Below are 16,776 nucleotides of genomic sequence, written 5' to 3'. Positions count from 1 at the left end.
CCCAAGTTAAAACTGAGTGGCACTATCTTTTTAAAAGACCAGGTTTATGTCTATTTTCATCATGAGTAAAAATAACAACGCCTATGAGAAACACTCCTAACAGACACATCTGGCAGAAGAGCTGTATCACAAAGGGTGAGTAACAGCAAAACCAGCAGGTAAATGTTACATAAAATAAAGACCACCCCCCACTTCAAAACTCTTTATAGCCTCTGGCACATTCTTCTCCTTTTGCTTCAACGGAAGGAATTTTCCAGCCCGGTAAACATTTTAGCCATTCTTGTTTACACAGAGTAACTGAATTCTGAGTGGAGGGTAACCTTCCTGTCCCCTCCAAACTCCACTGCCCCCTCCAAGCCAGTTTTGACTTCATTTGGATACATTTTAATATAACTGACTTATAAATGGATTATATCTTGAATTATCCTTATAGCACAGGATCAATTTCCTTTAATGAGTTAAAGTTTACTATTGATTGCTATCTTTGCATAGAGTCATGATTTGCCCTTTTGCATGGCATTTCATTTTCTTCAAAATTTTATTATAGAAATAATGTTTTAAATCACATATAATTTTGGTTCTTCTCAATGTCAAATATCTAAGTAATTGAAATTATTCTTTCTTTTAAAATGTCTTCATACTTAAACTGTTTTCAAGATGCAATGACTGTAAGTGTTCACTGGGGTTTACCTTGTGTTTAAATTTATTAGAGTTCTTGTTCTCTTTCTTGTTTAAGTCAATAAAATAATGTGTAATGCGGTCCTTTGACTTGGAGTCCATCTCCCATGAAATCTTGAAGGAGTCACATGTGATGTTACTTATTTTGATGTTATGTGGGACAGGGAGTTCTTCCATCTCTGCTATGCCACTGTCTTGTGATTTGTTACCTGCCAGAAAACAACACACAGAAGATTAGTTTCTGATGGATTTTTCCAGTTTTCAAAGTCTTTAGTGGTATATGTATTTCTGAATTCAACTATCTAAGTACTAAATCTGAGATTCCATTTTGCTCATGAATTCACATAATAAAAGGTCTTTATAAGGTCATATCACCAGCTAAAAGAACAGATGGCTCAACGCTATGATCACTCTATTTTCACTTCCCAATTTCTGATTTATAGAAACACATTGATGATCCATCTTGCCTGTAAAACATCAGTTTTGCCTGGCTGGGTTCTCTCTGAAAAGCCTCAATGGGTCATTTCCTCCATGACCAGTCAATGCTTATCCTAAGTAACACAGGTGTTTTAACCCAGATGGTTACACAGAAGTGCTGAAAATGAAGTGATCCAGCCAAATGAAGGAAAGGCTTGAGGTAGCAATGGAAGGTGACAGAACTTGCTCCTCCTCTTTGATTTAGAAATATCATTTAGAAAAATGTACAAAGGCAATGTTACTGTATGTTCAAGTAATACTAAATGTAGGGTGAAATTTGGTACTCCACCATTAGCCATGTGGCATATTAGAGGCACATACAGATGAGGTAATAAAAGGGTGGTTTACTGCACCACTTAACCACACCCACTTTAGGCGTGACTAAAGACATATCGGACATAGGCGGTGAACTACGTCACTAGCCAGGCCCACTTTTGGGCATGGCTAGGGATGTGTACGGAAGAAGGAATAAAAGACTGAGCAGCAGACCCTCTCGCCCTCTTTCCGGCTTCCAGTTCGGCTGCAGAAAAATACTCGGCTCATCTGGGTTGCTTGTTTTTCTCTTGTGAGTAATTTCTACCTATACTCCCAATAAGTGTGCCGTTTATCGTTGCAGCATCAACTAAAGACTACTATTTGCTCTGCCAAAGGTTTTGTTGTAATTATTTTTCTATGATAGTTTGATGAATTTAATTTTGAATGCTGAAATAATAAACAAGGCTGAGTGCCATGCTGACTGATGTCATTAAAACTGTGAATCATCTATACACATTCACCTGGAGAAACTATTAGCACTTCTCTAGCAGTACAGCACATGGCTGAAGGATAAAAAGAAAATATAGATGTATTTGTCGCCAAAGCTTCTGCTTTTCATCTTATTCACCTAAATGTGATGAATAACTGAAACATATTTCATGAAAAACTTTGTTTTCATTAAAATGTGAGAAAAATGTTACCTGAATTAAAATGTGGAGGTCTTTAATTTTTCCTATGGACATAATAAAGCTTTTATTATGTCAAGAATCTAAATTTTAAAGCCATCACAGGCCCAATTCTAGACAAAAATCACTACATTACCTTTTTAAAATGATATTTTCAAATAAGTGACGGAAAAAGAGATTTTTTTTGCCTATAAAAGCTGACAGAACAGTTAGCAAACAGCACCACCATCCACCGATCACTCAGTCAATCTCAGCTCTGTCACGTGTACATCTGTAACCAGCTTTCCTTCTTCAGTTAAGACATGACTCTAAGAGTAATTCTGGGGGCTGGAGTGATGGCACAGTGGTTAAGAATGCACTCCGCTCTTGCAGAGAGCCCAGCACACAAATCTGTATTCCACAACCATCTGAACTCCAATTCTAGGGGATCTGCTTCCAGCCTCCATGGTACCAGGCATACATGCAAGCAGAACACTGATATACACAAAATAAAGAAGAATATCCAGTCATAATATTTTAAATGTTAGATGATTCCAACATTTTTTTTGCTACTGTGTTGATCAGTAATGCTGAGCACAGACTAAATACATGATTTCATACATTTTGTCTATCCAAACATGAATGCTGCTTTTAAAAGTATTTCACAAGCAGTTCCTAACAGCAGCTTATACAGGGTAAAAACATTGGCAGATTATGCTAAGAATATTTACATATGATTTCTCAGTGAGCTTAAAATGTCTTACGTAGTTGTACATCAATCTCTACAATCAACACAGATCATTAAAAAACCCCACACATCTTATTAACCCATCCTTACCTATACCCCATTCCCTCAGGCACTAGGCAGCCACCACTCTACTATGTGCCTTAACAGATGATCTGTTCTGCACATTTCCTGTAAAAGGCGCACATAGTACTCCATGATCTCCTCCTCTCAAGCAAAGCAATGCTGTCCAGATTAGTCTATGTTATATTATTCACTATCTTACTGCTGACCAGGGCTCTGTTGTACGGCTAGACCACCTTTTATATCTTCAGCAGTTGATGGGCACTTGAGCTGCTTCCACTCTGTACCTATCACAAATGCTGATGCTCTGAACATTCGTGTACACACACATCGAATTCTCTGTGTATATGTCTAGGAATGGGAAGAAGTAGAAGATCAGATGATAACTCTAACTTATTGAGGAACTAGAAGACTGTTTATCTAAAGAAGCCACAGTAATTGACAGTTTCTCCAGGAGTGGGTGTGGACTCTTACCAAATAATTTTAGAACCTGTATTTTTACTACAGTTATTTCTTGCACTTTTTGTCATGTGAGGTTATAGCATTAATACCTTTGGAAGGGTGCAGCAATAAAGAACCATCTTAAACCATAGAGAAGCCCTAACTGCTATTGAACCTGCTGCTACCTTGGCTGCACACTTTATCCTATAACGTTGTGAGCAATACATTTCCATTATACAAATTACCCAGCTTCAGGAACTCTGTTAGAACAACAGAAGTGGATTATCACTTTCTTCTAGCAACAAGGTATTATAGCTTATTTCTGTGAAAGTATGGAAATCAATCACTTCTCTAAGAGTATAGTTCAATTTAGTAGAGAATGGCAGAGAGTAAAACCTAAGTTGTAGGTGTGATCAGCTCTGTTAAAATGTTACTATTTCTAGGGCCTCTGAATGGTTGGAAAGCCACAAATCCATGCATGTGTGTCCACAAATAAATGCCTACATTCATGTATTTAAGCATGAAAGCATCAGTAGTTACACTCCCACTCTAATTCTAACCCAACAGCACACAGCAATACACTTCATTATAACCTCTATCATAATTTCAACAGGCAAGAAAATTAGTTTTAATTTTAACTATTCGTCATGTATTTATTTGTTCAACACAGAATATGTATAAGGAGTTTCTGAACTGCATTTCACTTCACTAATGGAAACAGATGTACTACCATTTCAATACTTATACTAGTTTTTATCTTTAGTCAAAGCTAAATAGTCAAAATACCACTTTGCAAAAATTACTCAGAAATCTGAACTAAGCTAACTCAAAATAGTTTCTAAATGAAAAATATCAGCAGTAACTCACATATATATTTATGGGCTGTTTAAGTTTTCTGGTGCTCCAAATAAGATAGAAGACAGGGTAGGTTTGTGTACATTAAATCAGTGCTTGTTAGACTGAGAAGCAGTGCTGGCATGTACTTCAATTTTTCTGTATGCTTGAAATTTTAATAATATATTAAAATAAGGTATAGTAGCAAAATTTACATTTCCTTAAAATGATTAAAACATAGTTTTCCATTGCTTTATGTTAAATACACAATATAGTTCTAAGTGACTAACAAAAAGCAATACTCTTGTATGTATGTATGTATGTATGTATGTATGTATGTATGTATGTATAGGGCCCAGGATATGTTCTATGCAGGCTCCCTGGTTGTTAGTTCAGACTCTGTGAGTTCCTATGAGCCAGATTAGTTGTTTCTGTAGGTTTTCTTGTGATGTCCTTAAACCCTTTGGCTCCTACAATCTTCCCTCCCTCTATTCAGCAGGATTCCCTGAGCTTGGCCTAAAGTTTGGAAATCAGTATGTTAATTTCTCAGAAAATTGGGACTCAATCTACCTCAAGATCTAACCATACCACTCTTGGGTACATACCCAAAGGATGCTCAATCATACCACAAGGACACTTGCACAACTATGTTCATAGCAGCCTTATTTTGAATAGCCAGAACCTGGAAACAACCTAGATGCCCCTCAACCAAAGAATCAATAATGAAAATGTGGTACATTTACCCAATGGTCTATTCCTAAGCTGTTAGAAACAAATGAAATCATGAAATTTGAAGGCAAATGGATGGAACTAGAAGAAAAACATTCTGAGTGGGATAATTCAGGCCCAGAAGGACAAACATAGTATGTAATCACTCATATTAGCTACAATGTAAAGGATAATTGTGCTACAATCCATAGACTCAGAAAGACTAGGTAACAATGAGGGTCCAAGTGGAGGGCGGGGAGGGGATGATGATACATGGATCTTCCTAGGAAGGGGAAATAGAAGATATCTCCTGGGTAGACTTGGGGTAAGTGGGGATATGAACTTGAGGAATTGCATTGGGGGGTGCTGAAAGAGATGACTGGGAGGAGGGAGCATTTTGGCATCAGGTAGTGATGGGAGATGTCATTCTGAAATCTGTCTCTTATTGGTTGTTGAATAAAGCATGTTTGGCCAATAGGGAAGCAAGATAGGTGGGACTAGGAGTTGAGGAGGATTCTGGGAAGGAGAAACACAGAGAGCCACGATGTAGCTGCCATAGGGGTAAGAAGTCCAGACTCTTTCTCTGGTAAGAGAAATACTTAGATTAACAATTATGAGGTAAATACTTAAGTCAGAGATAGCCAGTAAGAAACCAAGCAAACGGCCAACAGCTTCATAATTAATACAGTGTCCTGTGAGTTATTTGGGGGTACAGACAACACGGCAGGGCCCAAGCGGCTGGTGGGGAAAACTATACTCCCACTAATCTACAAGGATGACTCCAGTTAAGACTCCTAGCAATAGTGGATCTAGTCATCTCCTGTGATCAGATTGAGGACTACCCCAATTGTAAATAGAGAGCTTTCATCCAGTAATGGATAGACAGATGCAGAGACTCACAGCCAAACACTGTTTTACTCTTAAATTTTTAAAATATTTATACCTATTATCTTTCCTTGGTCAGTACTTTAAGTATATCCTGTGCATTCTGGTTTACAGTGTTTTCACTATATTTCCACAAAAAATTCTATATTTTTTTCTTCCTCTTATACCCATGCATGCATGACTAACAGAAGTTGCTGTTTTCTCCCAAAGGTGAAAGTATATTTTTCAATCTTAGTTTCTACTTCTATTTGCTGCATGTGACCAGTGTGTGTGTAATGTCTTAGTTGGCACTATTTCTGAGACTGCCGTCCAAGGGGTCATCCTCTACCAGCAGGGTATGAAGGTGCAAGGGTGGCTGCAGGCACAGACAAGCGGGCTGAGGGCATTCCTGAATTCTAAGTCACATTGTTGGCATGCTTTCTTCACTTTTATCGACTAGTTATCTTGTGCGAAAAGTGGTTATCTTAAATCCTTTATTAGTAACAGAGTATTTCTCTAATAGTGTTCCTGAATTATTAGGTGCTACTGCTTTTAAATGTGAATGTTTGGGTTATATAGTTTAGGAAGTACTACTCTCTTCATTTGTTATGAATGGTGACTTTTAACATTTAAAACTGTCCTTTGCCCTTATGGCTGGAATCATTATCTGATTGACAGGAAAGCAGCACCTACTTTCTTATTTCTTATCTTTCTGTGTATCTTTTCTCTGCCATTTAGTTTTAGACTGCTAAATGACTATTTTAAGTATTTCTATTCTGTGCTTTTAGGGCCAGAAGTGACTTTTGAGTTCACAGTAGGTGAATTAAGCATATTAAGTATTCACAGTTTATTAGCTTATCCACAAATCTGTCTTACTGTTTTGTATTTTCTCCTGTTTCTGCTTCTTCCTGTATACCCCTTTGCTTGCTTTACGTTTCTTTTAATATTTAGGGGATACTATACTTTTTACTCATGGTTACCACTGTGATTGTTTTCAAATGTCCTTTATCTCTATTTTTCTTTACCTGTTATCATGAGGCATTTCCACTAAGAATGGCAACTGTTGCTATGGCAACTGTCTCTGTAACAATCAATGAGCTTGATTTGCACTTTCGCTTTCCTGTTTTAGTTGTATAATTTCTACCTTGCCAGAATATACTTATATATATTTTTTCTTCTTCTTTAATCTGCTTTTACCTTTAAAAAGTATGCAGCATCAAAGAGGATATGTCATTTCATAAGAGAGCATGAACTCTAGGACATATGAGGAAAGCAGCTGTGAAATAGGACAAAGTTCAGGTATAGGTGCTAAGAACACCTGGGTAGACTGGGTGGTGGTGGCGCACACCTTTAATCCCAGCACTCGGGAGGCAGAGGCAGGTGGATCTCTGTGAGTTCGAGGCTGGGCTGGACTGACAGCCTCCAAAACAATACAGAGAAACCCTGCCTCGTAAAAAAAAAAAAAAAAAAAAAGAACACCTGGGCAGGCCTCGTACTCAAGGCAAAAGACAATATGAACTTTAAAATTTCATTTTCAAGTAGGTATTTATTTTGCTACTATTAAGCAGTTATCACAGATTACATATTTACATTATGCTAATGTCTAAACTGTTTTTCTATGCAGACAGCTGTACTGTACTTGCAGAAGTGCCCAACTATTTATTACAAGATGGTTAAGTATATGCCTACTACTAAGACAGACAGAGATGTGTGACTTGCTAGACAGAGGATGTGTGACCTTGAGCAAGTATCTTCTAATCCTTTAAGTTCTCTTTCTTCATAGGTCAGCCAGCATAAAATGAGGTAATAACCTACATATGAAAAAAACATAACTTCTGGTTTGTATTAGACAGTCAATGTTAGCTGATCCAACTTACACTTATGTAAAAGGAAATGATTAAAACTTTACTCCCCCTTTGGTCTAATAAATATATAACTTTGCTAACACACTGCAGACTGTCAATACTCCTAGTAATCTTTAATGATTTAATTCTTTTGAAATCCCATTTTGTTGGAATTTGTTTGTGTATATATATATATATATATATATATATATATATATCCCAGTACTTTTTAATAAAATCCATGTGCTAAAAGGAACTTCAATTTCTTAGTTTTGATGTAATATTGGTGTGAATAATCTCTAAATTTAATTTCACAATTCTCTCTTAAATAGACTCCCCCCAGAGTCTATTTATTTTATGCCAACAGAATCCTATTGCAGGAATCCTATCTCCGAGTGCTCTCCCTAAGGTTTCATTTAAGCTCAGAGTGTGCTGTGCTGTTTGCTACATTTACAAAAGGGAAGTCTCAAACTTTATTTGTATATGGTATGTCACACTATTGTTCTTTTCTGTACACCTAACATTTAAGCTGCTCTTCATCAAACAGTTCCCTTAGTATCTAGGCTTTCAGTGCCTATAATTATCTGCATTTCTAATAATAGTTTTACATCCAAGTAAGTAATATTTTTTAGAAGGATGTACACAGTAGTTATGATCCAAATAATATTTAATCTCAATTTTCCTTTTTAAAATCATAAACCATAAAAACACAACACTGGGTCATAGCCATTATTCCTGTAGGGATAGGACTAACAATGGAGGACATGGAAAGGCAGCTGTCACAGTCTTAATAAACAGTTCAGCAGAGAATACTCTGACACCTATATTTTAGTAAAAACTTTCTCTCCTTTTTGGATGGCAAACTATGAGATAAAAGCAGGGAAACATGATTATCATCAAACTTAGAAGCCCAAGAATGAGAAGTGAAAAGAGGTTGGATGCAGTTCACATAATGTGCTCCTTAGTTCAGAGGGTTAAGATTTTATGAAAAACCAAGAAAACCTTTTTATCCTGCAGGGCTGACCCTTCACATGCACACTGGATTTTCCAGTTTACAAAAGAAAAACACAAATTTCTGGCTTCACTAGCATACAAAGTGCAGAAGATAAATACTTCACATTCTTACTCATAAACTCATTTCTAATAGCTGTATCTGGTGTTAGACTCTAAGTTATATTATCTAATAAAGCAGATTTGGATCAATGTCCCTAAAGCTAAACTGAGGAATAGTAAACATGTAACAAATAAAAACATGTACACACATACCAAATTGGAAAAAAAAGGAAGAAAGGAGACTTCTTTACTACCTAACCTTAAGTTAGATAACTGAAAATACATGCATATAGGTACAAGACCAAGAAAGCATAAAATGAACTGACTTCTTACCTTTCCTTATAAAAGTGAAAATGCAAATGACAAAAGAACATAGTATTAAAAGTGTTTCAAGACAAAGCAAAATTTTTCAATCTGTGTCATAACTCAAAAGTATTAAAAACAATTCAGTGTGTAAAGTTGGACAGTCTTTGACAGATGGTAACATGAAACTAACAGTTTTTCTGAAGTTCAGCAGATACTTGTAATAAAAGGGATAATTAGATATGATTTATAATAAAACAGCTCGTAACTCTAGCTAAGGCTCTCCCACTATCTAGGCAAATTAAGGTCTAAATAGGTTCTCTTTCAGTTAACCACAATAAATATTTAAATATAGCCTCAGACCAGAGACTTTTAGTGACAGAAAAACTTAGGAGAACTTACACTAGTGAGGCAATATTCTAAATCCTTAACATAATTTAAAAAATGTGTGTCTGTGTGAGCATATGCCACACACGATCAGGTGCCTACCAAGGTCACAAGAGGGTGTTGGAATCTCCCCCCCCCCCAGTTGAGTTATATGTAATTATGAGCTACCCATTGTGGGTGTTAGAAATTGAATTCAGGTCCTCCGCAAAGAGCGGCAAGTGCTCTTAACCACTGAGTCATCTCTCCAGCCCTGTTTTTAATTCTTAGGGAGGTTTATGACAAGTATTAGTATCATCTATATTCTAATAAATGAAGAAATGGGGTACAAAGAAAGACATTTTATTACTTGTTAAATGCCAAACAACTGGTATAAAGGTCAAATTTTCAAATCAAGTGCGTGGGCATTCAAGTGTGGGCTCATACCCATCAAACCACCCCTGATGGCTTGCCTTACCTGCTCTATAACTACCTGCATTCTCGGAAAGTCACATAACAGTCACTGTCCTTAATTTATAGACCAGAAATGGTATGCATGAGAGTCTAAGGTCACTTCTAGCTCTAAAATAACGAGTCATTAGAGTTACCATATTTTGTAAAGCTTAGTTTTCTTGAACTTACAAAAAAATGTCTGCATGTATGTCTGTGCACCACATGCACAGAATGCCAAGGAAGCCAGAACAGAGCAGCAGGTCCTCTGGAACTGGAGTTTTGGTGACTGTGAGCCAAGCCAGTGGGTGGTGATAACTGATCCTTGGTCCTCTGAAAGAGCATTCAGTGCTCATACGGCTGAGCTATCTCTCTAGCCCCCAAGTTTCCTTGAACTTTTCATGTTTATCTGTTGGAAAAATTCCCCACTAACTCATGATTAAATATATGCTTGCATTCAGGATTCCTTTCTCACTATTTCCTTTCAATAGTTCAATTCATTGAGTATCCACCACATGTTCTCTCACTGGAATGCTGTATAGCTAAATCATTTTACATCTTTTAAAGCATAGGTTGTCAATTCCTTCCATTCTTCTTGAATTTCCATTTAAAAAATTTTTTATATGGTATGTGTGTGTGTGTTCACTTGTGTATGCTTGTGCGGGCACACTGACACTGATGCTTGTGGAGGCCAGAAGTCATGTCAGGCATCTTCATCACCTTCTACTGTTGGGGTACCCTGAATTGAGGAGGGGTCCCCAAGCTGGATTTGTCACCCCAAGAATCAAGAGTCCACACGCCAATTGATGCAACATGCAAGAGGCTTTAATTAGGCATCTGCAGATGGGCCTCTCGGTCAGCTTTTAGACCGATTGGCCCCGAGGTTCAGTTACAATCAGCTTTTAAAGACAAAAACCACAAGCTTTTGGGAGGGGTCCCTATCTCGTGACGGGGGAAGGGGGTACGTAACTCCCGACCCAGGGAAGTAGATGTCTTCCTGACCTACATGTTGTAAATTCCTCAAACCTTGGCATGAGTTAATTATCTCTCCCTAAGTAAATAGTGTTATCTCCTTGTTTCCCACTAGTCTTTTTTGTCCATCTCTGATGCCCTGGTCAGTTCTTCACAGATGGTCGGCAGCCCATAATTGGCCTTTTGTGGATTTACAGCCCTTCTGCAATTAAGGTTGCTAAACCATACATTCCATTCTGTGGTATGGCTGGTTCCTGGGATGGGGTCCTTTGTTCACTTCCCAAGTTCTCTAGTGGGGTGCCCTCCCTGTTTAAGCTTATATTTTATTTCTATAAATTCGGGGTCTTACACTACCTTACACTCTGAAGCAGGGACTCTCAACTTAAACCCAGAGCCTGCTGACTAGGCTAGCCTAACTAGCGAGTTTGTTCCAGGGATCCTCTTTCTTTGCCTCCTGAGGCTGACATTTCCATCTCCCTGACATTTATGTATCTTCCTCTGAGATACATATAAAATGACATTGGGTATTGGAGATCTAAACTCTGGTTCTTACCCTTGTGCCATAAGTACTTTACCCAACTTGCCACCCCCTCAACCCTTTGCTGTTGTTCTTCTCTGTTCTTTACAACTGACCTTAAGGTCTGCTCCTTGAAAACCTTGCCTGAGATTTACCAGGACATCAGAAAGCTTGTCTTGGGACTCTTCTGGCATTGTCAGTACTCATGTACAGACAGGCCAGAGCCTTCTGCTCTGCCCAACTCTTCTGTGTTGTGTGGGTTTTGGAATCAGAGATTTGAGATCAGTTATCAGTTACTACTAGTTCTATGATTTGAGATTACTTAGATTATTTGTGTTCAATCGCTTATCTTAAACTTGAGGAGGAGAATTTTCACTGTATCAGGAAGAGGCTGGATTTCCTGGAAGCTTACACTTTAAGAGATCCTCATTTATACTTCTTTCTAGCATTTGATGTTTTTCTTTTTTTTAATAAAAAAACTTTTAAAGTCAAGATTTTAAAGTTTTCACTCAGGGTTCAAAAAAAGGAACTACAAATAAGGGAAGGAACTAAAATCTCAGGAGAAAAGCAATCTACTTACAGCATGATCTTTCTATCCATATCTCTTTATTATTATTCTTCTCTTTCTTTGTTTCTGTTTTTTGTCTGTTTCCCCCAGTTCTTGGGGCTGCAGGTATATAGACATTTGCAACAATAATTCTTTTTACAACACAGTGTGACGCTTGTTTTTCACAGGATCAGCAAAGCAGATAAGATTTACACATAGAGCAATAAACTAAAACTGCTAGGAGAAACTTTTAGCATCACTTGCTTAGGGCTGTAGGTCAAAGAGAGGGTCTAAATTTAATTTGCACAAGAAACAAAACCTTCTGGCTTCAGTGGCACATAGGCCTTCAGGAAAGTTTTCTTTTCCCTGAGGATGAGCAAATGGGCTGATTACCTTTGCATTATCTTCTCAGGGGAAACAGGAAGAAGCAGTAAATCTCTGAACTAAACCCTGAGTTAAAACAAGAAGTTTGAGAATCTTGTAGTGCAGGGTTAGTTTTGGTTATTGCTTATCTGCCAATGAGGTAGACTCAAGGACATGCTTATGTTTTCTATCCATCTAGGCAGCTATGAATAGACAACTTTGGTGTGTAGTAATTCTATGTCCTTGGATATCTGGGAATCTTTTGCCTGGGCCCTAAACACTGACCAAATGTCTGTCAATAAAGGTAATTGCAGGAAGGCAGATCTCTGTGATTGCAATGGAGAGGGGAACAAGGACCTGATAGTGGGAAACAGGCCTCACATATCTAAGTAATATAAACAGTAAACTAGGAACTGTTAATGGAGGACAGGTTTTACACATAGCTAGGGAGTATAATCAGTAAACTCCAAATGCATGGGAGAAATGTGTTCCCAGTAAATGATCAGATAGTGCTAAACTGTGGGAAGTGAATCCCAATTTTGTTACATAAAGGAAGAATCTACAGCAAGAAACAGCTAATTTATTCACAAGATTATAATGCCAAGTACAGCTTTTGTATTGGTCTATCCATGAGAGAATGCTTAATTTACCTGAGTTATCTCGTGATACGATAGCTGTATAATTATTGTGTGATCTTTCAGCTTGTAGTAGTTTTTCCGAGACAGGGTTTCTCTATGTGTCTCTGGCTGTCATGAAACTCACTCTCTAGACCAGGCTGGCCTTGAACTAACAGAGCTCTGCCTGCCTGCCTGCCTGCCACCTTTAAGTGCTGGGATTAAAGGTGTGCATCACCACCACCCAGCACATTTGATTCTTATATTCAAAATGTTGTGCTGCTTTTCTCAAGGGACCCAACTGCATAAACTTGGGGCACCATAAAAGCTGGATCCACTGCGGCTTATGACACAATACAAATATGCAGTCCCAACACAGTGACCAGCTAGTCAACTGACAATCCTTAGCTGATGACTTGCATGACTCAGAGTCCTGGCACCTGCACAAATGAGATTTATTTCAAGGAGACACAAGTCAATGTTAGGACTTTGTCTTCTTTGGTTTGTCAACTGCAAAGTAACAATGACTGAACAGAATGTAAGTTTTCTTAGTCAAAAGTTGACATTGGCAGCATACTGGGATCCTGGGTATAAAGGGCTATGCGTTTGTTCTGATAACCATCTTTAAAAAGACCCAGTTCTTAATGGAGACAGGTGTGACAGACATGTTATTAGATCCATCCAGGAAAACCCGACTCACATTTATTCTTTCTTACTTTCTGTTTATGAATCCTTGTGGGTTTACTTATTAATATTTTCAATTGAATGACTCACTATGTACTACACTTTGAATAGTAGTTCTCCATATTTACCTGTTCATTGTGAGATAATTGTATATAAAATGTTTTCAAACGCAATGTACACTAGCAGCATACTAACCAGAGTTCAGAATGCACAGAAATATCTGAGATACTCCAAGGGAAGGCGCTTCTTGATGTAAAAACCATAACTGTCTACTACAGAGAAAATAAAGATGTACATCTTTCTGCCTTTAAACTTGCATCTTAAAACACTTTAAGTGCTGTTATTGATAAATTAGCTGTTTTATATTTTTCCAGTGTTCACCATGCAAGCGTGTAAACAAGACAATACTGCACTCTGGTGTGTTTTATTTTAAAAATGAGGCTTGCTCAGAAAACTGTCATGGAGTTGATATGCTCAATGTCATCTACTTTCCTGAATAACAACAACAGCTATTTTATCCTACCATCATTTCAAATTCCCTTCATACTTGATATTTAAAGGTGTCTCAGTTACAAAACAAACACAGACGATAGTGTGTTTTTGTAAAACACAGTCCTGCCAACTAGAGCTTATGAAAAGGCAAAAGTTCTTCCTGAGAAAATTTACGTATTGCTTTTCTATTCACTGTGACCAAACACCTCATAAGCAACTAAGAGAGGAAGGATGGGTGCTTCTTTTTCCCTCACTCTCTGAGGAGATGTAGTCCATCATGCTGGGAAAAGGTGAGCAGCAGGAACATGAGGTGTCAGCCACACTGTGCCCACCTCCAGTCAGGAAGCAAAGTGTGTTGAGTTCAGGGTCTCCCCACGTTCTTTCCTCCCCCTCCTGTTCAGTCCCAGTTCTCAGACCTGGGGAGAGCACCTACATTTAGCACTAACCCTCCCTCCTCAGTTAAGCCTCAGAAAAGTCCTCACAAACAAGTCTAGAAATCTGTCTCATAAGTGATTCTAAATGCAGGCAAGTTGACAGTTACAATTAGCTATCAAAATCTACTTTTTATTAACATAATATCTAAACTGTAACTGTAAATATATGAATATAAGATATATAAAATGTAAGTTAGAGTCTCACCCCTGAATTAGTTTTAAAAAAATCAAACCTTTCAGCAGACAGAAGGCTGGGACTTACATATTCAACAGACAGGTGCAATTGTTGGCTGCTCACAGTACAAGGAAATTAGAGATTAATGTAAAGCCAGTGTCTACTGTGGCTCATGTTTTTACACTGTGTATCAGTCTGGTAACATACATATGTGTACACACATTTTACCCTCACTGCTATATATCTTTTCAGATAATGTATTTGCTTCCCTTTGTAACCAGACTACTCAGGACACTGGCCATACACTAGTTCTGTTTCTTTAATCCTTACTAACCCTTAAGATCAGTTAAATTTAGTTTCAGTCTCTAGGACTGCAACAAATATTCCCTTGTCAAATGGCAGCGATAGCTCCTTCTCAGTTCTCCTCTGACGGAGGCTCGGGACATGCTACTTAGTGTACACTTGTACTGGGGGAAAATCTGAAGTAACCCATGAAGAATTTACCCACATGAAAAATTCTTACATTCTTTAAAGTGGGTTGTAAGACTCATTCCTGAAGTATCTTCCCTGTGTCTAGAAGGAAAGAAGGTCACTACCTCTGAAGACTCAGGGAAGAATCTGAACAACCAAACCTCACAGTGCTCACCCTCTACCCCCTTGTCCAATCCCCTCTACATTGTTCTATTTCTTCATCACACGAGGCATAAAATACATACAGCTTTCCCTGCTTTCTTATGTCCTCAATGCTTCTTCTATTGTTAATCTCTCTCTCTCTCTCTCTCTCTCTCTCTCTCTCTCTCTCTCTCTCTCTCTCTCTCTTCCCCCCCCCCCACAGTGGGTGTCAGGCACAGATTGTTTTAGAATTAGGTAAGTGATACATGAGATCTTTTCCCCTGGCACCTACTCCTTCCCATGCTTGAGAACTTTGACACACCTATAGCACCAATAATAACCCAGAGACAGATACTGAGGTTCAAACTGAAGGTCAGAAAAACAAAGCAGCCAAGCAGCTAAAGAGCTCTTACCTCTACCAAGATTAAATCCAAAGGGGGGCTAGTGTGTCCTCAGAGTGACTGCAGACTGCAATGCTCTCCACCAAACCCCAGACTGCCTTGAGACTGCACTGAGGCTCCTGACTTACAGGGTTTCTAGTGCTGGGATTAAAGGCATGAGCTCTGTTTCTCTTTTAAGGCATATTCACTTTCATGTAGCCCAGGGTGGTCTTGAACTCACAGAGCTTCATCTGCCTCTGAGCAAAGGTATGGCCACAACTGCCTGTGCTCTATAGCTAACTAGTGACTTCGGTGTGTGGCTAATTAGTGGCTTGGTGTGCGTGTGTGTGGCTACCTAGTGGCTTAGCTCTTTAGCTGTGTGGTTAACTAGTAGCTTAGCTCTCCATTCCGATCCTCGGGCAAACTTTGTTAGATTACAAACAGTTATCACTTCACACACCAAAAGTTAGTAGTTCGCAGGGTTCTGCTGAAAACTGTTTCCTGAAAAATGCTACACTTCAGAAACCACAATAAGCCTTCAGCAAGGACAAAAATGCAATGTGACTGCCACTTGCTACGTGTCATGCTGTGCTTCAAAGACACCTCAAACCTAAAATAATCTGAAGCATGGCTTTAATTCTTCTTCTTCAGATTATTCCCAAACCCAGTATCCTGTTTTTAGCAAATGGCTCTAATATCTACTGAGCTGCAACAGCCATAAAATTGACACTTCAACAACTAATTCAGGTTACTGATCTCTTATTACCTTTCTAGACCCTCAATCTCTTCCTACATGAACGCTGTGTTCTGTATCTCACAATGCTTTACTTCCAGTGCTCTTTTCAAAAAATCTATTCCTTCTCATATCCCAATTGGTTTTATACCGCAAAACTCAGCCATCTATTCATTTATTCATAGGTAGACAGGATCTCACTATGTAGTTTGGGCTGGCCTGGAGCTTGCTGGTTAGCTCAGGATGACTTTAACTTGGGGCTCCTCTCACCTAAACCTCATGAGATTTGAGATTATAAGTATGTATAACTTGGCTAGCTTCAAAACTATCTTTTAAGTAAGCGGGTTTTTTTAAAATAAATATTCCCAAAGATCATGTTGGACTATTAAAGGAAATCAAAAAAAAATATTGGTTAGAAACAGTTAAGAATGGTAAGAAATAAGGGTGGAATAGGAGGCAGGGGCCAAATCACATGGAGTTTCTTTTTTTAATACTAGAGAATGAGTAACT

General features: G+C 38.3%; 1 protein-coding gene across 3 annotated transcripts in view; it reads right to left on the bottom strand.

Annotated features, from left to right (window-relative positions):
• The window catches only part of Phyhipl (phytanoyl-CoA 2-hydroxylase interacting protein like), a 40,005-nt gene that overhangs the window by 11,548 nt on the left and 11,681 nt on the right, over positions 1-16,776 (bottom strand). For 2 of the 3 annotated variants that reach the window (XM_040732053.1, XM_040732054.1), the window contains exon 2: positions 691-887. In XM_040732053.1, coding sequence (XP_040587987.1) covers positions 691-887 — 197 coding nt within the window. Of the gene's footprint in view, positions 1-690; positions 888-3,092; positions 3,235-16,776 lie in introns of all 3 variants that reach the window. The other variant, XM_040732052.1, reaches the window with a different exon arrangement.

This window comes from Mesocricetus auratus, unplaced genomic scaffold, assembly GCF_017639785.1.
Source record: "Mesocricetus auratus isolate SY011 unplaced genomic scaffold, BCM_Maur_2.0 Super-Scaffold_100027, whole genome shotgun sequence".
Classification (NCBI taxonomy): Eukaryota; Metazoa; Chordata; class Mammalia; order Rodentia; family Cricetidae; genus Mesocricetus; species Mesocricetus auratus.
The sequence above is the reverse complement of the archived record's forward strand: the minus strand, read 5'-3'. Positions and strand labels throughout refer to the sequence as shown.